At 36.6% G+C, this 23987-nt stretch overlaps 3 protein-coding genes across 3 annotated transcripts; 2 read left to right on the forward strand and 1 right to left on the reverse strand.

The window, feature by feature from the left end:
- The first annotated feature begins 1396 nt into the window (after positions 1-1396).
- On the forward strand, positions 1397-9371 carry LOC131609094 (succinate dehydrogenase [ubiquinone] iron-sulfur subunit 2, mitochondrial-like). The gene is made up of 2 exons (XM_058880739.1): positions 1397-2372; positions 8987-9371. Exons 1-2 carry the CDS (start codon positions 1705-1707, stop codon positions 9156-9158), a joined length of 840 nt encoding a protein of 279 aa, XP_058736722.1. The 5' UTR covers positions 1397-1704; the 3' UTR covers positions 9159-9371.
- A 1618-nt stretch (positions 9372-10989) lies between these two features.
- On the reverse strand, positions 10990-13864 carry LOC131611425 (uncharacterized). Its single transcript, XM_058883452.1, has 4 exons — positions 13327-13864; positions 12808-12982; positions 11586-11863; positions 10990-11379 (listed from the first exon to the last, which is right to left on the reverse strand). The coding sequence occupies exons 1-4, from the start codon at positions 13726-13728 to the stop codon at positions 11272-11274; spliced, it is 963 nt and encodes a 320-aa protein (XP_058739435.1). The 5' UTR covers positions 13729-13864; the 3' UTR covers positions 10990-11271.
- Positions 13865-19861: 5997 nt separating this feature from the next.
- LOC131613504 (uncharacterized) lies at positions 19862-20944 on the forward strand. Its single transcript, XM_058885168.1, has 2 exons — positions 19862-20066; positions 20526-20944. Exons 1-2 carry the CDS (start codon positions 19862-19864, stop codon positions 20942-20944), a joined length of 624 nt encoding a protein of 207 aa, XP_058741151.1.
- Positions 20945-23987: the final 3043 nt, after the last annotated feature.

Here is a 23987-nt window from a genome sequence, read left to right on the forward strand (position 1 = left end):
CGAACCAATCCAAAAGCAAAACCGCAAATCGAACCAATCCAAACCGAAACCGCAAAAAACCGCATTTGGTTTGGATGATTTTGGATGATTTTTGGACTAAACCGCACAGTTCGGTTTGGTTTGCGGTTTTTATTTCACAAAACCGAACCAAACCGAACTAAACCGCATATTTAACTTAAGTTTTGAATTTTAATAATTAATTTATTATCTTTCCAAATCCAATTGCACACAACCACACCTCACGTTTTGAATTTTAATAATTAATTTATTAACTTAAGTTTTGGCATAATCCACTTAGTTTTTGTATTTTATTGAGCTACATATTTATGTAATTCTCTACTATCTAATATATATATTTCATTTATAATGTATTTTTAGTTCTCTACTGTTCTTGTAATATAATTGTTCTTGTAATATAATTTCTTTTGTATGGTATAACATCATATATTATATTGACATTGAATTACTTTCTTTTTTCCTTTTATTTTAGTACATTTTTATTTTATAGTGTAAACCGCGGTCCACCGAACCGATCTAACCGCATTAGTTTGATTTGGTTTGGTTTGGATGACTTTTTAAAAATCAACCGAACCAAACCGAACCGCATGTATTTTTATCTCGCGGTTAGGATGACTTTTATGCTCAAAACCGAACCAAACCGCACCGCGAACACCCCTAGTTGTCTTAAAGTTATTTATATTTATGCAAGTATTTTTAAAGATTTAGCAATTTTTATATATGTATTAAATTGAAAACTATTTAAATTGATTGTAAAAAGAAAAAAACTAAATTTTACTAAACACGTCAAACCTAAAAAGAAGAAGATACAATTAATTTATTTTGTAAATATATAACATTTTAAGCCTTTTACAACTAGAAATTTTTTTCCACACATATTAAAAAAGTAATTAATAAATTTAATATGTTTATTGTGTACTTAATTTTTAAAAAATAATATTTATAATTTAGTATGTATAATTTAAATTTTTATATTTTAAAATAAACTAATAATCTTTTATTAAATCAACTCAGTTGATAATTGTGCATGAACAACGAATACAGATTCAATTCTACGACATTTTATTTAATTATCATTAAAAGGTAAAATTCTAACTACTAAATTATTTGATAAAAATTTAATTTTAATAAAAAATACTTATAATCCTTAGAATATTTTTTGACAATTTTTTCCCTTATTAAAGAATATTTTAAAAAAATCATTTAATAAACTGTTTGACAATTTTTTCCCTTATTAAAGAATATTTTTATAAAAAATCATTTAATAAATTGTATTTAAAATATTTAAAGAAAAATTATTTTTTGAGCTTATCACTTGTGCGGCAAATTGAAGATACCAATAACCATTTGATTTACGCAAGGCGCATTGCGACCACGAGCCTCATATACATCCAGCGAACTTCACCAAATTTTATACTACACCTTAAAACTCACCACGTCGTTCCATCTCCCAACGCTCCCAATTCCGCCGCATCATCACAACTAATTCCGACACGAAAACAAAAAATAAGCCACGAAAACAAACTTCCCAATTCCCAAATTACCCTCCCAACTTCTCCAAATTCACATCACAACCACCCTTTATTAACCATTTTTCGTGTTCTCCCCACGCATCGCACTCATAAAACCATCTCAATTCTCAACCCATTTCCACCACCGCCACGTCATCACCTTTCTCTCTCAACAATGGCTTCGACGATGCTCAAGAGAGCCATCAACAAACTCTCATCCTCCTCCCCGGCTTCTCGGCTAACCCTACTCCGAGCCCACGCCTCCGAAGCCGAAGCCCAGCAGGTCCAGCCTAAAGCCCGCGACACCACCGCTCTAAAGAAATTCCAAATCTACCGCTGGAATCCCGACTCTCCGTCAAAGCCCGAGCTCAAGGAATACGAAATCAACCTCAAGGAGTGCGGGCCTATGGTTCTCGACGCTCTTATTAAGATCAAGAACGAAATCGATCCGAGCCTCACTTTCCGTCGATCGTGCCGCGAAGGGATCTGTGGCTCGTGCGCGATGAACATCGACGGTTGTAATGGACTTGCGTGCTTGACGAAGATTCCGTCGGAGGGTGCGGATACGACGATTACGCCGCTGCCTCATATGTTTGTGGTGAAGGATCTTGTGGTTGATATGACCAATTTTTATAATCAGTATAAGAGTATTGAGCCGTGGTTGAAGAGGAAGAATCCGCCGTCCGAGCCGGGGAAGGAGATTCTTCAGAGTAAGAAGGATAGGGCTAAGCTGGATGGGATGTATGAGTGTATTTTGTGTGCATGCTGTAGCACATCGTGCCCTAGTTATTGGTGGAACCCTGAGTCTTATCTTGGACCCGCTGCTTTGCTCCATGCTAATAGGTAACGCATTGAATTTTTAGCTTTTAAGATTTGTGTGCTAGTAATTTAAAATTATAGAAGTGATTGAATGTAGCTAGCTGTTAGTGTCTTGAGGTTGGAAGGTAACTCTAATATAGGTAAGCTATGAAGCACTATTGTAAAAACGGGTAATTAACCTAACATCGATAGAACCATTTAAAAAAATAGGAGTGGTTGAATGTAAACCATCGGTCTCGTGTGGGCAGCACGAGTCTGGTCATATCTTTAATCTGAATCTGAACGGCTAATCTTAGATGGTGTGTAACAGTGTAAGACACTCAATACCGCATCAATTTGAAAAGTTGGTGCTGCATTAGTGGAACTACATTGTCTGTTGCTATATTTTCCATTTGTTTGTTTGTTTTGTCTCTGTGGCTTGTCTGTTATATATGTTAAATTGCATTGGAATTCCGAAGTTCATTTTGTGCTGGTATTGTTTTTTGGGCATGGTCTGATTGTGCATGATAGAATGAAAGAGATAGCTTTTTCCACCTCTATTTTAGTTTGGTTGTGATAATCAAGGGTTACGATGAAAATTTGAATCCTTGTATATATTTTGTTTTGGAAGTTTTGTGTGTGGATTGGAAGTTTTGTGTGTGGACGTTTCTTTAAATTTTGGTGGCTAGCTATGGAAACTCTTCGAAGATACTAGGTGATGTAGGAGGATTGTGCGTATCAAAGAAGAAATCGAACGTCGGAAAGCATTTTAATATTTAAGCAATTTCTATTTTATTTGTTTTATTTAATTTTGTTTTGGATTAAAAGCCCATAAGGCCCAATAGGGTTTATTTGTTTTATGTATTTAAAGACCTTTGGCATAGCCATAAGGATTATATCTTTCATTATATAGAATTCAAAGTTTTCTTTATTCCTGGTGGACTCCAGAGCTTATCTATAGGTTTGCGCTTGCAACCCTGTTTTCATTCAAGGTTTAGCGCTTGCTATTCCTTTAGGGCTTCCGACTGCGTCAGTTGGCATCAGAGCAGGTTTTCTCCTGTTCTTTTCGTAGCTTGACAACTATGGCGGATCAACCGGTGACCAAAGCAGATCTTGAGGGAATTACCACGGCTTTTACCGCGGCTCTAACTGCTTTGACTGAACAGATGGCGAATTTAGCAAATCAGGCGAACAACGCCAACAATAATAGGAATCGGCGAAGAGACAGGAGAGAGGAACCAATTAGGGTTCTACGGGGTGGAAACTGTGTCGATGATTCGAGTTCTGATGAAGAAGAACCTTACGATGAAGAGGATAATCGGGGGAATCTACAGAACAATCATGACTATCGAGTGAAGGCTGATATTCCATTGTTCTAGGGAACGATGGGAGTGGAGGAGTTTCTTGATTGGCAGATCGACGTCGACAGGTTCTTCGACGTTATGGGTGTCCCTGAGAACAAGCAAGTCAAGATGGTTGCGATCAGGCTTAAAAGTACTGCAGCTGTCTGGTGGGATAAACTTGTTGTTCAAAGGCAGAGACAAAGAAAGGGGCCAGTCAGAACTTGGCGAAGAATGAAACAATTGATGCTGGAGCGGTTTTTACCGGAAGATTATGAACAAATTCTTTATAAGATGTACATTGAGTGTGTTCAGGGCAAGAGAACCGTGACTGAATACACAGCTGAGTTCCTGCGGTTTTCGGAGCGCAATGAATTGGGAGAATCAGAAAGCCAGAAAGTGGCTCGATACATCAGTGGCCTAAAGGGATCCTTGCAGGAGAAGATGGGTTTACAGACTGTATGGACCGTAGCTGAAGCATCTAGTTTGGCTTTGAAGGCAGAATTGATGGAGAAATCCCCTCGAAATTTCTCGTCTATTGAAAGGTACTCACCCCAAAGTAACTGTGAATCAGCAGGTGACAAGGAAAAGAATGCAACACTTCGGGATTCCAATCTTGAGAATAAGGTGGCTAGCAGCTCTAGCAGTGTGCAGCATGGTAAAGCACCAATTCAGAGGCCAAATAATCCATATGCTAGACCCGCTATAGACACATGTTATCGTTGTAACGGAAGAGGCCACAAATCAAATGTTTGTCCAACAAGAAGAGTCGCTGCTGTTGTGGAAGAAAGGGAGGAAGATGAGGAAAGAGAAGATTCTACAGTTAAGAACGATGAGTATGCCGATGTTGAGTTTGCGGTGGAAGAATCTGATGAGAGGGTAAATTTTGTGTTGCAGCGAATGTTACTAGCATCCAAAGACGAAGGGCAGCGCAAGAATTTGTTCAAGACACATTGTTCTATCAAGAACAAAGTGTGTAATCTAATTGTGGATAGTGGCAGCATGGAGAATCTGGTGTCAAAAAAATTGGTAGATTATTTGAAGTTGTCCACAAAACCACATGAGAAGCCGTACAACCTCGGTTGGGTAAGTAAGGGCTCCCAAGTTCGAGTAACACTAACCTGCAGAGTTCCTATCTCCATTGGAAAACATTATAGAGAAGAGGTACTTTGTGATGTTCTTGATATGGATGTTTGTCATATTTTACTTGGTAGGCCTTGGCAGTTTGATAATGATATCACTTATCGAGGACGGGATAACGTGATGATGTTTACATGGGGCGCACATAAAATTATTATGGCTCCTGTTTTACACTTTGATAAGAATCCAGAAGGAAAGAAGTCTAGATTCTTGATGATGATGCAGAGTGAAAAGGAGCTTGATGAGGCTGTAAAAGAAACTGAATGTTTCTGTCCAGTGATGATCAAAGGGTTGATGAATGTTGCAAAGGAGGAAACAACAATTCCAGAAGAACTGCTAGGGATCCTAAAGGATTTCACGGAGTTGACCGCAGATGACCCGACAAACGATTTGCCTCCTAGGCGAGATAAACACATGGAAATCAAAGTTTTCAATGTGGGAGAAGATGTGATGGCGTTTCGGCGTAAGGAGAGGTTTTCAGTTGGTACTTACAATTATAGCAAGCTGCCAGATGAAGTTCTTTATCAAGAAGAGAACTCGGGGTCGAGTTCTTCAGAAGTGAAGGAGACTGATGTAGGAGGATTGTGCGTATCAAAGAAGAAATCGAACGTCGGAAAGCATTTTAATATTTAAGCAATTTCTATTTTATTTGTTTTATTTAATTTTGTTTTGGATTAAAAGCCCATAAGGCCCAATAGGGTTTATTTGTTTTATGTATTTAAAGACCTTTGGCATAGCCATAAGGATTATATCTTTCATTATATAGAATTCAAAGTTTTCTTTATTCCTGGTGGACTCCAGAGCTTATCTATAGGTTTGCGCTTGCAACCCTGTTTTCATTCAAGGTTTAGCGCTTGCTATTCCTTTAGGGCTTCCGACTGCGTCACTAGGGTTGATCTTAGAGGCACAAAACCAAATAGGTTAATTTACAGCTTACTTTGTAAAAACATTTTCTAAAAATATGTGTTTGTTTTAACTTGCTATTAAGAAGACTTAAAGCTCTTAATGTGAACCATTGCTAGCTCATTTATTTTTTGTTTTTAATGAAAAGTGTAAATTAATTTTTGGTATTTTCGTTGTTTCTGAAGTACACATACAAGTGTTCACTTTAAGGGTCTATTATTTCTCCATTAGTTTTCTCTTGTAATTTCAATAAAAGGGCTCACTAATGTATCCCCCGTGATTAGCCCAACGTTGAATTGAATGTCATCTCCTTTCCTAAAATAGGGAGCAAATTGCTTGTCCTCTAGTTCCCTGGCCTCAATATTAGATAAACTAAGTAAACAACTATTTGATTTATCTTTTTTTCCCAACTACTTTCATACTTCAATAGTTGTATTATTTGTTCCAACCTTTTTTTTATGTGGTTCATTCTTTCTAATGAATAATTTATCACAAGTTCTGTAGTTCTATGATAGAATGTGTTATTTGGTCCTCTCAAGTGGTTAAGATATTTGACTCCATTGAAGTTTGCATGTTTTTCACAAAATAACTTGTGAAAATAACCTTGCATTGTTCTATGATATATTATTCTGGGACCAATACGTTTACTCTCTTCATCTTGATCATTTCACTTGTTCTAAGTTTCTTGCATTCTGGTTATCACCTTCAGCAAGCCAATAAACATGTCATTCCCAGTGTTTGGTGTCTAATGACTAGTATAAAACTTCAAAAAAAAATTTATCTTGCCTCATTCAATTCGTTATCCACCTTATATATTTCTATTTTCTCATACATTTTATGAAGTGTCAAGTTTTATCATACTCCTTTTTTTTTTCCTTCTTTCTAATCTTTGCTTGTACGCTTGTATCTCCCTACAAAGAAACTTGTATTATCCATGCTGCCAACCCAACCATAACGCAATATTGATTGTTTTTTATTTTTCTTATTATAATTTTAAGGTTATTGGATCTGGACTGTTTTATAATGGAATTGAGTGGTACTTTTATGATTTCTGCCATAATGTGATTGATTGATTTTCTTAGGTGGAAATGAAAGGATGGGTTTAATTGATGGACTTAGCTTCAATTTTATTTGTACTATTGTTGTTGGCTTATTGCAAAAGTAAAGTGTGAGACTGTGCTGGGTTTCAATCTACAGAATTTGCTTGTACAGAAACCATTTGAGATTTAAGTTACTAAATAGTTTGGGAGATACAAGCCTAGGATGAAATAGTATTTTCAGTGCCTTTTCTTTTAATAAGAGTAGGATGTTCAATGTCGGGCTTTACCTTTGGGTTTGTTCTTTGTTCTGATGAATTATCCGCCCGTGTTCCCTGACATAGTTTTAGTTTTAAATTCTCTGTCTACTCAAGAGCTATGGGTACTCCTTTTCCTTCTAACTTTTCACAAAAATATAGAACATGGTAATGGTGCCTATTCTGTTCTTGAGCCTGTAATACCATGCCATTCTTAATGTTAAGTGTTCCCATAATGGCCATGTGTGTGATCAAAATATTCCTTGGGAAGACTTGTATAACCTTGAGATCCTTCTATTAATTAGGGGCTGAGCTAGGCCGGCTTTGGCTAATATGCATAAGGATTTTCCTTATGCACCGTGCATAAGCCTACATAAGTCATTGGATCATGTTTTTAATCCAGTATTGAGTATTGAGTATTGAGTGGTGAGTATTGATTATTGAGTAATAACAATTGATGTTTAGAATTTGATCCAATAATCCAAGGGTCCATAATAATCTATGCACGGTGCATAGATTTTTATCTATGCACGGTAACTGCACCCAGCTAGGCCCACTTTGTTCTACAATTTTAGTATGATCTCTGAGCCTATTGTGTTTGTTCATGTTAGGCTTGCATTCCAAATATCTAGTCCTATGCAGGAAGGGTTGAGTTTATGTTAAGTCCTGCCTAAAATATTCCTTACAAAAACTTGGCTAATTATCCTTCCTTAAGCATGCTTTTAGGATTTTGACCTAGTTCATTCTCAAATCTAATACTTAGCAAGTGGCAAGTTCTAATGTGCACGAGTCACTCAAGTGGTGCTGGATGCAAGACTAGGTTTACCATTAGATCATAAAGTACAACTCAATGTGTGCACTCTACTAAATTCCTCTTCTCCTCTTCCCCATAATCTTTATCAAAGAACAACAACACAACTAAACTTGGACCTTCATTACTCTCTCTCCCCTTCAAGAATGCTCTACAGCCTCTTCACAACCTCCATAATCAATTAACTTTGACTTGTTCCCTTCAAATTCAATCATATTTACATACTTACTTTTATAGTCTCCAACTGACATAACTTGGGATTCAAAGCTTGACTTAAATCCCAAATTTTTGTCCATTGAAATTAAAAATTTCTACAAAGTTCATCTATATTCCAGGAATTTGTATTGGTCATCTTCCTCAACATCGACTAGCATTCCAAAAACATTAATTCCAAATCCTTTCCCCAAATCAACGAACCCCTGATTCCCAGCATCAAAACATCATCAACAACTTGGTTAATTTCGCACAGTTCAGATTTGACTTTGCTAGGTAGTGTCTGTCGCTGGTTGCCGGAAGACTGAAACGGCAACTCCTCAGGGAGCGTGTGGAGATTTCTTGGGTATACGGCTAAGGGAGAGTGATGACAAAAACCGATAACTCGTTATAAAGGAGATGTCTTGTCTGTGAATTGGGGGCTTATTGTGCTGTTGTTCTTTGGACAAAGAGGGCAGTGAGAGCATGATGGGAAGGAAATGAGAGAAATTTTGTGTGGAGTGTATACCATTACATTTGGTTGAACTTTATTATAATTTAATGGTAATAATTAGTCTTGCACCATGCACCACTTGAGTGACTCGTGCACATTAGAAGCTACTCTTAGCAAATTAGCATAGATCTTAAACCATCTAAGCACATTTATGTAACATATAATTGTTTCTTTTCAGATCTCTTCATATTTATATTCACTTGTTTTTTCAGCACAATTCTCTGGTATAATTTGTTTTTCACACATGTCTGCATTTTCCAGTATTATTCCAAGTTTTCCATGTATTATAGATATTTGTTTAAAACATTTATGGAGTTAAGGTATACTAAATTATTCATCCTAGTTTTGAACATATGTTTTTTGTCCAATAGTAACTGTTTTAGATGTGAGAAGTATTGGCGGTTGTTTTTTTTTTTGTTGTGTTTTGTTTCCCGCTGATATATTTGTCTTTGATGGAATTTGCAGGTGGATAAGTGACAGCCGTGACGAGTACACTACGGAGAGATTGGAATCCATTAATGATGAATTCAAGCTCTATCGCTGCCACACCATATTGAACTGTGCTCGTGCCTGTCCAAAGGGTTTGAACCCTGGAAAGCAAATTGCACATATCAAGTCGCTTCAGCCAAAAGCTTGAAATCCAATTCTTAGAAGCGTGATTGTGTTTGCATTGCAAAAGTTTACCAACAAATTTTATATTGTCTTTTAGTTTTTGAAATAAATGTTAAATAGCCAATAGAGAACCCATCTCCTAAATTGGTTGAGAGCCATTTTGCATAAACAAGCTCCCTTTGAATGACAGTCTAAAAGATTGCGCAATCAGTATATTAAAGCTTAAATTTTCTCATCATTTGCTACCTTGTGGCCATGTTTGTTTAAAGATATGTGCTTTATGATTTCAAATCAGAACAGGCTATCTGTCTTCTATATTTAATCTTATTCCTGTTAGGAGTATGGTAGTTGAGTGTATTTATTTTACCATTGATGCTCTATTGTAACAAATAAAGTCTTGATCAGAATAATATTGAATATGAAGTGCTTGCTCATAGAGTTGATATGAGTGACCAGAGTTTAAATTGCACAATAAAATAACACAACTTTAGAATGACCCTCATACCTAATCATAGCACACATAAAATTGTGTGGACATGTGAAAGGAATTTAATGATTAACATGGCAAAAATTCAACTGTCATATGCGTAGGACTTGTGATCCTTATATAACACGATACACGAGTAAACTTCACATACCATAGATATCACCATAACAGGCCATGAAGTTGTTAGCAGTAGCTTGGCTTATAATTTTCACGATTTCTTTTCAACATGGGATTAATGTCCATGGTAGCACCCGTCTTTCAATGCTTAGGATTTCTCAGCACATCCAATCATCTCAATATGTTACTATAACAGGTAAAGTGTCTCGTGATGGATCAACACAATAGTGACGATTATATGGATCAAACAATGCATAATGTTCTAACAATGCATAATGTTCTATGATATAGCATTATGGTGTTGTATGAATACTTAAACATAATTTATGGTAGATAAACATGAGACTCTTCTCCACTCTAGCAATTGTTTCTCATCCATATTCTTTTTCCATTCTAGGAATTGTTTTTCATCCATATTCTTTTTAATACATAGACTGACACTGTTGACATGTATATCCAAGAGCATATTTCTATTCTAAGTACTAACAAGATAGAATAATGATGTTTTTACAGGATGCAACAATGATTGTGACACCGCATGCTGCAACTGTGATATAAAAAAACATCCACCACTCTGTGTTCTATGTTGTCAAGAAGATCCTTGAGAAGCACATGAATAACCACCATGTTGTACATTATTGTATTTCTTTTTTTGGTTTCAACTTTATCAGCAAATGCAAATTCCATTCATTTTAACTTGTATATTGAAGTAATCAAAAGAAAATGCTTCTCCATGTTATGAATTTGATGTCTTTTTCTTTAGCCATATTTCTCTATGGACACTTTATTTATTTCAAGAAAGTAAATAAAGTGTTGACACAAAATATTTTAATTTTTAACCAACCACTAGTTTAAAAAAATGAAGTAATTTGCTAGATGCGTTCCAGAGTCTTGTTAACAAAAAAAACTATGCTGAGTCCACTGCCTAAATTGTCAAAATTGTAGTTGCAATAATAATAAGGTAGGCTTTTAATCATTCCTCTTATATATTTAAATATGTCAAAAGACTCTTTAATTTTAGGAGGATTGAATAAAAGACCGACTAATAATAAAAATTATGTTGAGATAAAAATCATAAGTGATTATAATAGAAATCGATGCATAATCAGTATACATGTCTCTTTAGTTGTCTGAAAACGTTTTAAGCTAAACTATTTTAAAAATAGAAAGTACTTATAATTTTAATGAACACTTTACTTAATTGTTGTTGAAAGTGTGCTGGTAGAAAAGTTCAAAAAATAAGTAAAACAATTACAAAATAAAATTTTGTATTATTCAAAATGTCCAACACAAATTTTGTGTTAAACACACCCTGAGATACAATATCTCTACAACTTGAAGTGTCTATGCTTCCTCGAATTAGGCTACAATAAAGCCTTTGTTTGTTTATACATTTTGTTATAACTTAGAACTCATCCACAAAACAGTAACAATAACAAAACCTACAAAACAAGGAAGTTATGGATAGGACATGGACCATATCATGCTGCTAAAAATAACTTGGGATGATTAACAACAAAACAAAAGGTTAAAACTATAAATTTCTTGACAAACCAAGAAATACAACCGGCGATGAAATCTGTACCCTAAGATCAGCTACGTCGATATCATGACCACCTTCAACAAGGCCCCACTTGTCCACCTGAAAAAGAGAATGAAGACATTTTCATCTCAGATCATGTTTACTGATAGGAACCCAAATAAATAGACAATAGAAAACAGTATTTTTGATTCAACGAGGAATTTTTTCAGAAGAATTCCCTGATCCCAAAGCTAATACTCCTCAGAGAAGAGATAACAATGAAAAGAGTATGGATTTTAGAACACATCCATGTGCCATGCAAGTACCTGTAAATCTTCTTCAAGTCTAATAAGTTCGATTGCTTCCTCAATTTGCAATTTCCCTTGAACCACTGCAATGGCAATAGTTAATGAGTGTGCTGATGCTGCAATAGCATCAATTGCAGCCAATTCACAATCATCTGTTTTCTTTAGAAGGTTCTCTACAGCAGCCGCAAGACCATCATCCTGCTTTCCGCCATAAAAGCTGGAGTATACAACAGGCTTAACGCCAAATTCTGACTCCAACCAGCCTAGCAGAGGATCAATTTTCTCAACTTGGCGATCTGCATGAACATAACTTCACATTTAATTATTTCCACACATCAGTCTCAAGATCATTAAAATGTCTCTTATCCTAAAAATATTTTGTCAACAACAGCATTGTAGTAAAAGTAATTTTATCACCCGAAGAAGGTACAACAACAACAACTAAGCCTTATCCCACTAGGTGGAGTCGGCTACATGGATCAACTTTCACAATAATGTGCTATCAAGGACCATGCTTCTATCCAAATCATTAATCTCGAGATCTTTCTAAATAACTTCTCTTATAGTCTTTCTATGTCTTTCTCTTGTTTGCTTTCTCTCCATCTGGCCTACTCTCCTCACTACAAAATCTACCAAGTCTCCTCTATACATGTCCAAACCACCTAAATCTATTTTCCACCATCTTCTCTATTATAGGCACTACCCCGACACTCTCTAATATTTTCACTCCAAGAAGGTAAAACAAAAATATTGTCTTAATAACATCTTCTGCAGATGAGGCAAACATGAAAACTGGTTGCGAATAATATAATCACAACATCAGTCTTCATGGTAAATCCTTTTCATAGGAATAGGTATAAACTATAAAAACTCAATACCTGCAATATAACACATAATTCACATGATTTATAAGTTCATGACACTATTACTTATAGAGAGGTGATTGTTATTTATCTTTCTTATATAGCAACAACTGCACCGTGACTAGAGCCATAGAATATAAATAGTTGCCACTACCACAGTCAAGTCTATGTTTCCAAAACCATCAACATCCCTTTCTCAATACATTCATAAAAAATGTCAAATCAGTTAGCCATCCTAACATTCATCAGTTAGACCATAAAAAGAGCACTAAAAATATGCTTTTTATAATAAATTTTTAAGTATGACTCCAACATTACAACGCTATTAACTGATATCAGACATCTATAAGGAAATATCACGGCAACTAACAGCATACCATGGACTCCGCTTGTGAGATCATTGTCATCAGGAGCACGGCAAAACACTAAATCTTGATTAAATTTCTTCATCAATTGCTCAATAATTTTGGGCCTTGTCACAGGAACTCTTTCCAAGGCAGTGCAAGCAAGTCTCATAAGCGGCATTGTGAAGGGTCTTATTCCATCTATTTGCTACATAGTAAATCAAATTCATTACACATTTAACTCTAAATGATCCTCCTAAGCTTCAACAATTAAACATGATTCAAAATATCCAAACTTCATTGACACACAACTCTAAGTCAAAATCAGTTTTTTTAAATCAACATGATTCAAAATAAAGAAAAACATGATTCAAAATAAAGAAATAACTATAACTATATACTAGTATATATGTAGCACCGACACCTCTGAAAAAAGGTGTGTACACAGAGACACTGGTAATTACGTGTCACTGTCAATGTCGTTTTCTGTGAACGTGCTTCATAGCTAGCTATAGATTACAATAAAACGCACAAAGAAAACCAAAATCATACTTGATATTCCCATTCAGCAGCAATGGCCTTAGCAAGAGCAAGAGTGGGAAGCTTAAGAGGCCTCTTAGCAGGTGTCTTGAGAGTTCTATAATCAAGCATCACTGTCCAGCCATTTCCATCATCCGCTTCTCTCGTTTTCACTTCCTTGTAGAATCGTTTCCCGACTATAGATCCCGTCATGAACGACATCGGCATCGTTACCGATGAAGACTGTTTCCTCCTAGCCGCCGGTGCTCTCAAATGAACGCTATCTGCCTCCGATGAGAACGTGAAGGAAGAAGATTGCTCCTCGTCGGCGGCGGCCACGGAGCCGAAACGGCGGATGATCCGGGGAACTGATAGCGTGGACAGTAATTTAGGGTTTATAGATTTAATGGAGTTTCTTATTAACGAGTGAGCCATTTTTTTCTTGTTTGAGAGAGAAAAACACAGTGCTACTTCTTCTTCAGAAGGGTTTTTGTTTATGAGAATCAGAAGAAAGGAAAGAAGGAAGATGACGATAATTGAAGAGAAAAGAAGGAAACAAGAAGTATGATGGTTGGGCCTTATGAACTTCCTATCATTATACTCTTTTTCTAATGATACACCTCCTTTCAAATTTTCTAATTACACTATTAAAAAGGCTTATTAGTAAACCCTTATCACAAAAATTGCATTTTGGCCATACTTTCATTGAAATACATTGGTAAATCACATGTTATTGTATTGTAGGTTGTATCTACTTTTGGACAATACAAATGCTTTGTGAGGTCAGATGGGTTGATAGATTGTCCAAAGCTTTGTTTCTCGATGATCATAGTAAAAAGTTATGGACGTGTCTAATCAAGAAAAAGGATAGGATATTCCAAGTGTTTAAGAAGTTCAAATCCATGGTTGAAAGGTAAAGCAGTCACAAACTCAAAATTATCAAAACGGATGGTGGAGGCGAATATGTATTAAATGACTTTGGGAGATTTTGTGATCAAGAGAGAATATTACATTAGGTAGTACCACCCTATATACCATAGCAAAAAAATGTTGTCGAAAGGAAGAATTAATCGATTTTGATCGCGGTGAGAAGTAAGTTGAAAGGGGGGAACTTGCCGAAAGAATTATGGAGAGAAGCGGTGTCTAGCGTTGTATATTTGTTGAATAAATGTTCAACAAATAAGCTTAAGAAGATAGCACCGAGGGAATCTTGGTTTAGATTTAAACCAAATCTGCATCATTTGAGAATTTTTCGGTTTGGTAGCATATCAACATGTGCCGGGAAAACTTAGAAAGAAGCTGGATGATAAAGGAGAATCGATGATACTTGTAGGGTATCACTCTACCAGTGGCTACAAGTTATATGATGGAGCAAATAAGAACCGTGATCATGCAAGACGTCATTTTTGACAAAATCAAGTAGCTGCAGCAGCCTGTAACCGATTACCAGAAAGTTGTAACCGGTTACATCAATGAGAAAATAGTTCCTACAGTGCTTGATAATTCAGAAGAAGCCCTCGATGAAGTTCGAATTGAAGAGAATGTGAGAATATCAACATGGCAACGAGGTTTGCCTCCACTACTCCAAGATTGTGACAGATTCCATGATAACAAGATCAATAATGATGGTGATTTCGTCCAATTTGCACTTGTGGCTGAATTTGAACCCGCTAAAATAGAGGAGGCCTTGATTGGTCCAAAGTGGATTTGTGCTATGAAGGAGGAGATGTAATCGATTGAGAATAATAAGACTTAAGAGTTAGTTTACCTACCGGAAGGAAACAAGTCAATTGGTGTAGAATGGATGGACAAACTGAAGGCAAATCCTAAGGGTAAAATAATCAAGCATAAGGCTCAATTAGTTGCAAAGAGATTTTTTCAAAGATAAGACTTATACTTTGAATATGTATTTGCACCAGTGGCTAGAGTTGAAACCATTAGACTAGTTGTTAGTATTGCAAAAAACAATAATTGGTCCATCTACCAAATGGATGTCAAATCTACATTTATGAACGAACTGCTTGAAGACGAGGTATATGTAGAACAACCCCTAGGTTTTGTTGTGAAAAAGAGTTAATGTTCTACAAATTAAAGAAAATGTCGTACAATTTAAAACAAGCTCCAATAGCGTGGTATAGTTTCGCTGAGGTTGGCATGCATGGATTTGTGCTATGAAGGAGGAGATGTAATCAATTAAGAATAATAAGACTTAAGAGTTAGTTTATCTATCGGAAGGAAACAAGTCAATTGGTGTAGAATGGATGGACAAACTGAAGGCAAATCCTAAGGGTAAAATAATCAAGCATAAGGCTCAATTAGTTGCAAAGAGATTTTTTAAAAGATAAGACTTATATTTTGAATAGGTATTTGCACCAGTGACTAGAATTAAAACCATTAGACTAGTTGTTAGTATTGCAAATAACAGTAATTGGTCCATCTACCCAATGGATGTCAAATCTACATTTATGAACGAACTGCTTGAAGACGAGGTATATGTAGAACAACCCTTAGGTTTTGTTGTGAAAAAAGAGTTAATGTTCTACAAATTAAAGAAAATGTTCTACAGTTTAAAACAATCTCCAATAACTTGGTGTAGTTTCTCTGAGGTTGGCATGCATTTTGGTAAAACATACTGAGGAAGATAATGTTGAAAGAAATGCAATATGAACTAGCGTTCAGACTTCAACATGTCAAACAAGATGTCACAACATGTCTGATATGACATCCTGACTGTAGAAGCTGACCTGTCAAGTGAATCAGGCGTTTTTATTGCTATAGGAATCTCGTGTTTCAGCTACAGAATATTCGGGAATAATCAATTAGCTGATGTGTTATCCAAGATTGATTCAATCAAGAAATTGCCACACCTTCTATTATTGGAGACAATATAGGAAAGTTTGGATTGAAGACCTATTTTCTTGGAGAACAAGAAGCTGATTTTTGGCAGCCTCTTTGCTGTATTTTAAAGCCCAGTCCAATCGATGTTAAACTTATAAATAGAAGGGCTGTAACCTAGTTTTAGGTGGAACAAGTATTTATGCTTTAGGGTTATAGGAATCCTTATTTTTGCTGTAAGTTCCATATGTGTGCATTCACAAACCTGTAGATGTTGAATGCTGTGTGATCTCCGAAGCTGTTAAGCAAGGAGAATATTTCGTCCTCATAAGCTTTTAAGCATTGAGGATTGTGTGTCTTTGAAGAGTGTCTTCTATGTTTATTGTTTATTTTATTTTTTCACAGGGTGTTGTGATTGAAGGGATTTGAGGAGGGCCTCATACCTTTGGTGAGTCTTAGGTAGAAGTCATAGGAAGGGTAGTGATTAAGTGAGGAGTTTTAAACAAGAGAGTTTAACTCTGAATTGATACTATCGGAGATGGTTTCATCCCTGGCTTAGTAGCCCCTAAAGTAGGAAGGTTGTTCCGAACTGGGTTAACATATCGCTGTCTTCATTACTCTCAACACTATTATTGTCGCTATTATCAACTTGTTCATAACTGCTTAGTGCTCAGATATTGTATCGTGACAGCTCATTCGACATCACAAATTTGATACCAGAATTTCAATTGGTATCAGAGAAGGCATCCTGCTCTGAATCTGGGTGAGATCTAAGGAGGTTACTTACTGGTACGATGAACAAGGAAGTAAGATTTTTGAACAGACCACCTGTTCTGGATGGAAGCAACTACGACTACTGGTAACCTCGTATGGTGGCTTTCTTGAAATCCATAGATAACCAGACTTGGAAGGCAGTCTTGAAAGGATGGAAGCATCCGGTTGTTATAGGAACAGACAAACAACCCACGACTATGCTAAAGCCTGAGGAAGACTGGGACAAAGAAGATGATGAACTTACTCTTGGAAATTCTAAAGCCCTGAATTCCATCTTTAATTCAACTGTCAAGAACATCTTCAGATTGGTAAACACGTGTGAATTAGCCAAGGATGTATGAGAAATTCTCAAAACTGCTCATGAAGGCACATCCAAAGTGAAGATGTCCAGACTTCAGCTGCTAACCACTCAATTCGAGAATCTAAGGATGAAATATGATGAAAGTATTCATGACTTTCTGTTATAATCCAATTTGTACCTATTTTGTGGTATTTTTCAACTCTTTTCCCAAGTTTTGATTCATTAAGGCATGATACTTTGGTAAATAAATAAGATTTTGTTTTGATTTTAAATAGTAAGATTTATGACTTTTCTTTACTTTTTATAGGTATTTAATCTTTTGGCAAGAGTAGTACGGAAAGTCTGGAAGGAATGGTCTTAAAAGGAGGCTTGGCAGCAAAAGGAAGAAGTTGTATATCAGCCAGCTCGCTAAGCGGCCCTCCACTGCGCTTAATGAAGATTTCATTCATAAAGCCAACTTCAAGCGTGCTTTGTACAACACAAAACAGAAGCAAACCACATTTTTGTGTCTGCTCAGCGGACCAATCTCGCTAAGCGGACTCCGTTTACTTTTCAAATATTTTGTCTAATCCGCTTAGCGGAGCTACTTTTTGACCACTTGTCATTTTAGGCACTTTGGTAGATATTTTGGGGGATCTTATCTACTTTTTCATCATACTTTTGAACAACAACCTAGGGCAAGAGAGAAGAGGAGAGAAATACAAAGAAAAGGAGAAAACTTCAAGATTTCCAAGCATCCATCTTCATCTTCTTTGAGTTTGATGCTAGCAAATCTTATCATGTTCCTTGTGGTTGAAGCTTCCATGACTATGGAGAGCTAAACATCTTTTTGTGTCAAGATTAGAGGTAGTTAGTTTGTAAATATGTATTTCTTTTAATCTTTTGTGTATGAACTTGGTTGATGATTAATATATGATAAATATCTTGTTATTCATGTTCTATTTGTTGTTTTGAATCACTATTGAGAGATATGTTTCAAACCTTGACCTAAAAGATATTCATCTATCAATAAAAAAACTCTAGAGATAGATTTGTGAGTTGATAATCACTTGTACCAAGGTTTTAAGATTATCATGTTGATTGTTGGCATGCGAGATCATCTAATGGTTAATATGATAATATTCACGATATTGCTTTAGAGATAAACGGTATCGAGAGGATACGTGATTGTATTAATCATTAATAAGCTCATATGCATGGTTAATCGAGTATATATAAAGCAAGCTAACAAAAACTAATCTTGGCACATTTTTCTCAAATCATTTTTAAACCCTAGTTTGCTATCTTTGTTTACTTTTTATGCAATCCATATTTCATGTTACCGAACTCTTACAAAACCTTAGCTCAAAACACATTTAACTGTAGAACGGCGGTAGTATCGCACTAATCCCTGTGGAAACTATAAAGGAAATACTTACCCTTTTAACAAAATGGCGCCGTTATCGGGGATTGGCGTTTAGATATTACAAGCATTGCAATAGTTTTTTGTGTTTTGAGTAGTACTTATATTACTAAAATTAAAAATTATTTCCTAGTCTTGGCTCACTTGTTTGGTTAGTGTTTCAGCTTTTGTTTATGCAAGGAAGTATACCTGCAGACCAACTCCTCTTTAATCCCGAGATTGAAAGGACTGCACGTAGACTAAATACCAAAACAAGAAGAAGGAGGAAACTAGCCAAAGAAAGGAGGTTAAGATCAGAAGCTACTACTTCTTTAACTTCTCAAGCTATTGAAGAAGAGATGGAGGGAGAAGGCAATCCACCACCACCAAACCCAAGACCACCATGTGCAAATAGTCCGAGGAGAGAGGCTCAATTTGCAAGAAATGATAATAATGCGAGAAACTCAGAGATGAAGACTGACATTCTTCTGCTGTTATATGCTAGTCCCTTTTCAGGGCTTGATCATGAAGATCCATACACTCACTTGACAAAGTTCTATGAGATTGTTGGTGCGGTTAGAGCTCCCGAACGGGAGGAAGAACAGGTTTTCAAGAGGTTGTTCCCTCATTCTTTGATTGGAAAATCTAAGGATTGGTATCTTGACCAACCCATCCAAATTATGACAAACTAGAATGAGTTGGAAGAGAAGTTTCTTGACAAATTTTTCCCTCAATCAAGGTTATTGGAAGCTAAAACAACTATCTCAGTGTTCTCTCAAGGTGTTAATGAATCTCTCAATGAAGCATGTGAAAGGTATAAGTCAATGTTGAGGAAATGTCCTAGTCATGGTTTTGATGAACTTACTCAGATTCATATTTTTCGTAAAGGCCTACAACCATAACCCAAGTTTTTGTTAGATGTGACTGCTGGAGTTTCTTTGATGGTGAAGACAGTAGAGGAAGCAATTGAAAAAATTGAAAAAATGGCCAGAAATGATCATCAAGTTCAACACAACCGGGGGACTCCACAAAGGAAGCCCGGTATTATTGAGCTTGGTATCAACGATGCGATTCTTTCTCAAAATAAGCTACTCTCTCAACAAGTGGAGGAGCTTACCAAGCAAATGGAAAGGCTTCCCCCAACAACTTAAAGAGTTACAAGAACTCCCCAGCAAGAACAAACAAGTTGCTCTATGTGAACTTTGTAGTGGAGAACACCCTACTGGATAGTGTCCACCAATTAATGCAAAGGCGGATTACATGGGAAATCAGAACCAATGAGGCTACCCACAACGGCAAGCTCCTTATCAAAACCAAGGGGGTATCAACAGAGGCAAAATGCACAACCATATGTCCAAGGGTGGAGACCGGAGAATTTCAACAGACAAAATTCTTATCAACAACCACCTCCTCAAGAGAAGCCTTCAAAGTTAGAAGAAACATTGAATCAATTTATGCAAGCTTCAATGGCAAACCAAAAGAGTGATTAAGCGGCAATCAAGAATCTTGAGACTCAAGTGGGACAATTAGCCAAGCAATTGGCTGAAACGCAAACTGGACCGTCATTTCCAGCTAACACTCAACCGAATCCAAAGGAGCATTGCAAAGAAATTGTGACAAGGAGTGGGAGAGTAGTTGAGAATGGAGTTTAAAAGGAGGTTGAAAATGAGGAGGATAGGATAGAAAAAGAGAATGAAGTAGAAAAAAAGAAAAATGAGGAAGTTTTAGTTGAAAAGGAGAAAGTTGAAAAAGAAGAGCTAGAGAAAGAAAAAAATGGGTAGAAGAAGAAAAAAATTCAAGAAGGGAAGAAGAAAGGAGTAAGCCCACTGGTTCGTAACTTACCATATCCTCATGCTCCTACGAGGAAGGACAATGAAAGACTCTATGCTCGATTCATGGACATATTTTGACAATTGCAAATTAACATTCCTTTTTCTGAAGCTTTGGAGCAAATTCCGAAGTACGCAAAGTTCATGAAAGATATTCTCACAAAGAAGAAAAGGTACACCGAGCCTGAAACTGTAATTCTTGATGCGAAGTGTAGTGCAATCATTCAATGTATCTTACCGAGAAAAGAGAGCGATCCAAGAGGAGTCACTTTGCCGGCTACCATTGGTGATATTCATGTTGGAAAAGGTTTAGTTGATTTGGGGTCTAGTATCAAATATATTACGTTCTCCATAGTGAAGAGGTTAAGCATTTTTGACTTAAAAGCAACGAGAATGACATTACAACTTGCCGATAAGTCCACAACTCGCCCTTATGGAGTTGCAGAAGATTTACTTGTGAAAGTTGATAAGTTCTTGTTTCCCGTTGATTTTGTTGTGATCGACAGGAAGGAAGATATTGAGACACCTTGATTCTTGGAAGGCCTTTCATGAAACGACAAGGATGATGATCAATATTGATGATGGCTTAATGAAGTTGAGATTCCAAGATGAAGAAGTTTGTTTTGATCTCTTTGAAGCTATGAAACATCCAAGTGATAAAGGCGATTATTTTAGAATTGATGCTACAGAGGAAGCTATAATGAAGGTTGAAAGTCAAGTTCATTTGTTTGCCCCTCTCGAGAAAACATTAACTAAAGCTCTTGAAGTTCTTAATGAAGACGAGGAAAATGAGATTGAAGAATGTTTGCAAGATCTTGATGTAGCCAAAGAGATAAATCCTTTTGAGGAAAAGATTGAAGAGTTGAAGGATGAGACAAATATTGATAATGCAAAGTTAGAATTGAATATGTTACCATCCCACTTGAAATATGTTTTTCTTGAAGAAGGTGAGAAGAAACCGATGATCATTAGTGGTTCATTGTCAAGCAAGGAGGAGAAGAAGTTAATTCATGTGTTGAAAGCTAACATGGAAGCAATAGGTTGGGTTCTTTCTAATCTAAAAGGGATTAGTCCAGCTTTTTATATGCATAAAATCATGATGGAGGAGGATTTCAAGTCGGTTTCTCAACCTCAACGCCGCTTGAATCCTACTATGAAAGAGGTTGTCAGAAAGGAAGTGGTGAAACTATTAGAGGCCGGAATGATTTATCCTATCTCTGATAGTACATGGGTGAGTCCAGTTCAAGTGGTACCAAAGAAGGGTGGAATGACCGTGATCACAAATGAGAAGAATGAGTTGATTCCGACAAGAACGGTGATGGGGTGGAGGATGTGCATTGATTACCGAAAGCTTAATCAAGCGACAAGGAAAGATCACTTCCCTTTACCTTTCATGGATCAAATGTTAGAGAGATTGTCGGGTCAAGAGTTTTATTTTTTCTTAGATGGCTATTACGGGTACAACCAAATTTCGGAAGATCAAGAGAAAACGACTTTCACTTGTCCATTCGGAGTTGTTTCTTATAGACGAATGCCATTTGGGTTGTGTAATGCACCAACCACTTTCCAAAGATGTATGCAAGCTATCTTCTCGGACCTCATTGAAAAGACAATGGAAGTTTTCATGGACGACTTCTCCGTTTTTGGAGTATCATTTGATCTTTGTTTGAATAATTTGGATATTGTGTTGAAAAGATGTGTTGAAACCAGCTTGGTGCTTAATTGGGAAAAGTGTAATTTCATGGTTACCGAGGGCATTGTCCTTGGTCACAAAGTCTCTTCCAAAGGCATTGAAGGTAATCGAGCAAAAGTATAAGTCATTGAAAAGCTACCATTACCGTTGAATGTCAAAGGAATTCGAAGTTTCTTGGGTCATATGGGATTGATTCTATAGGAGGTTTATCAAGGACTTCTCAAAGATTGCAAAGCCATTAAGCAACTAGCTAAATAAAGATAAGCCTTTTATTTTTGATGATGCATGTTTATTAGCTTTCAATGAATTGAAACACAAATTGACCACTGCACCCATAATCATAGCGCCCGATTGGAAACTTGATTTTGAACTAATGTGTGACGCTAGCGATTATGCGGTTGGTACGGTGTTGGGTCAAATAAAAGGAAATTTTTTTCATGCCATACATTATGCTATTAAGGTTATTAATGAAGCACAAATCAATTATGCAACCACTGAAAAATAACTACTAGCTATTGTGTATGCATTAGAAAAATTTAGGTCCTATTTAATTGGGTTGAAAGTTGTTGTGTACACTGACCATCCAACTATAAAGTATTGGCTCACCAAGCCGGATTCAAAGCAAAGGCTCATTAGGTTGATCTTGTTGTTGCAAGAGTTCGACTTAGAGATTCGAGATAAAAAGGGAGCAGAAAACTTGGTGGCGGACCATTTATCAAGGTTGGTGAATGAAGAAGTGACAAACCAAGAAGAAGAAGTTTTGGAGTCCTTCTCGGATGAGAATTTGTTTATGGTGCAAGAAAGACCGTGGTTTGCGAACATGGCGAATCATAAGGTTACGAGATGGATACCGAAAGATTTGAGTAAGAATGCAAGAAAGAAGTTTCTTCATGATGCAAAGTTCTGTGGGATGATCCTTACTTGTTCAAAATTGGTATTGATAATGTGTTAAGGAGGTGTGTGACGAAGGAAGAAACTAAGCGTATTTTGTGGCATTGTTATAAATCACCTTATGGTGGACATTATAGTGGACAATGGACGGCGACAAAAATTCTTCAATCGAGATTCTTTTGGCCTACCTTGTTCAAAGATGCCTACTTACATGCTCAAAGTTCTGGCAATTGTCAAAGAAGTGTTGGAGTGAGCAAGAGAAATGAGATGTCGTTGCATAACATGTTGGAAGTGGAGGTTTTTGATTGTTGGGGTATAGACTTTGTTGGCCCATTTCCACCATCGTTTGCTTGTGAATACATTTTGGTGGCGGTTGATTATGTTTCCAAATGGGTAGAAGCAACTGCGTGTGCTAAGGCAGAAGGCAAAACCGTGATCAAATTCTTGAAGAAAAACATCTTTATGCGGTTTGGTACACCGAGAGTCCTAATTAGTGATGGAGGTCCACATTTTTGTAACACTTCACTTGAAAAAGTCTTGGAGCATTATGGTGTGAAACACAAGGTTACAATGCCCTACCATCCATAAGCCAATGGACAAGCGGAGGTATCCAATCGTGAGATAAAGAGGATTTTGGAAAAAACAGTTTCATCTTCAAGAAAGGATTGGGCGCAAAGGTTAGACGAGGCTTTATGGGCCTATCAGACCGCTTAGAAGGCACCGATTGGTCTCACTCTGTTTCAAATGGTATATGGGAAGAGTTGTCATTTACCCGTGGAGTTGGAACATAAGGCGTATTGGGCTTTGAAGTTGCTAAATTTTGATCCTAAGTTGTGTGGTGACAAGAGAAAGTTACAATTGCATGAAATGGAAGAATTGAGACTTCAAGCCTATGAATCCAACAAAATCTACAAGGAGAAAGTGAAAGGATACCATGACAAGAAGATAGTGGAGAAGGATTTCAAGGAAGGACAATTGGTGTTGTTATAC

This window comes from Vicia villosa, linkage group LG6 (genome assembly GCF_029867415.1).
Source record: "Vicia villosa cultivar HV-30 ecotype Madison, WI linkage group LG6, Vvil1.0, whole genome shotgun sequence".
In the NCBI taxonomy this organism is placed as follows: Eukaryota; Viridiplantae; Streptophyta; class Magnoliopsida; order Fabales; family Fabaceae; genus Vicia; species Vicia villosa.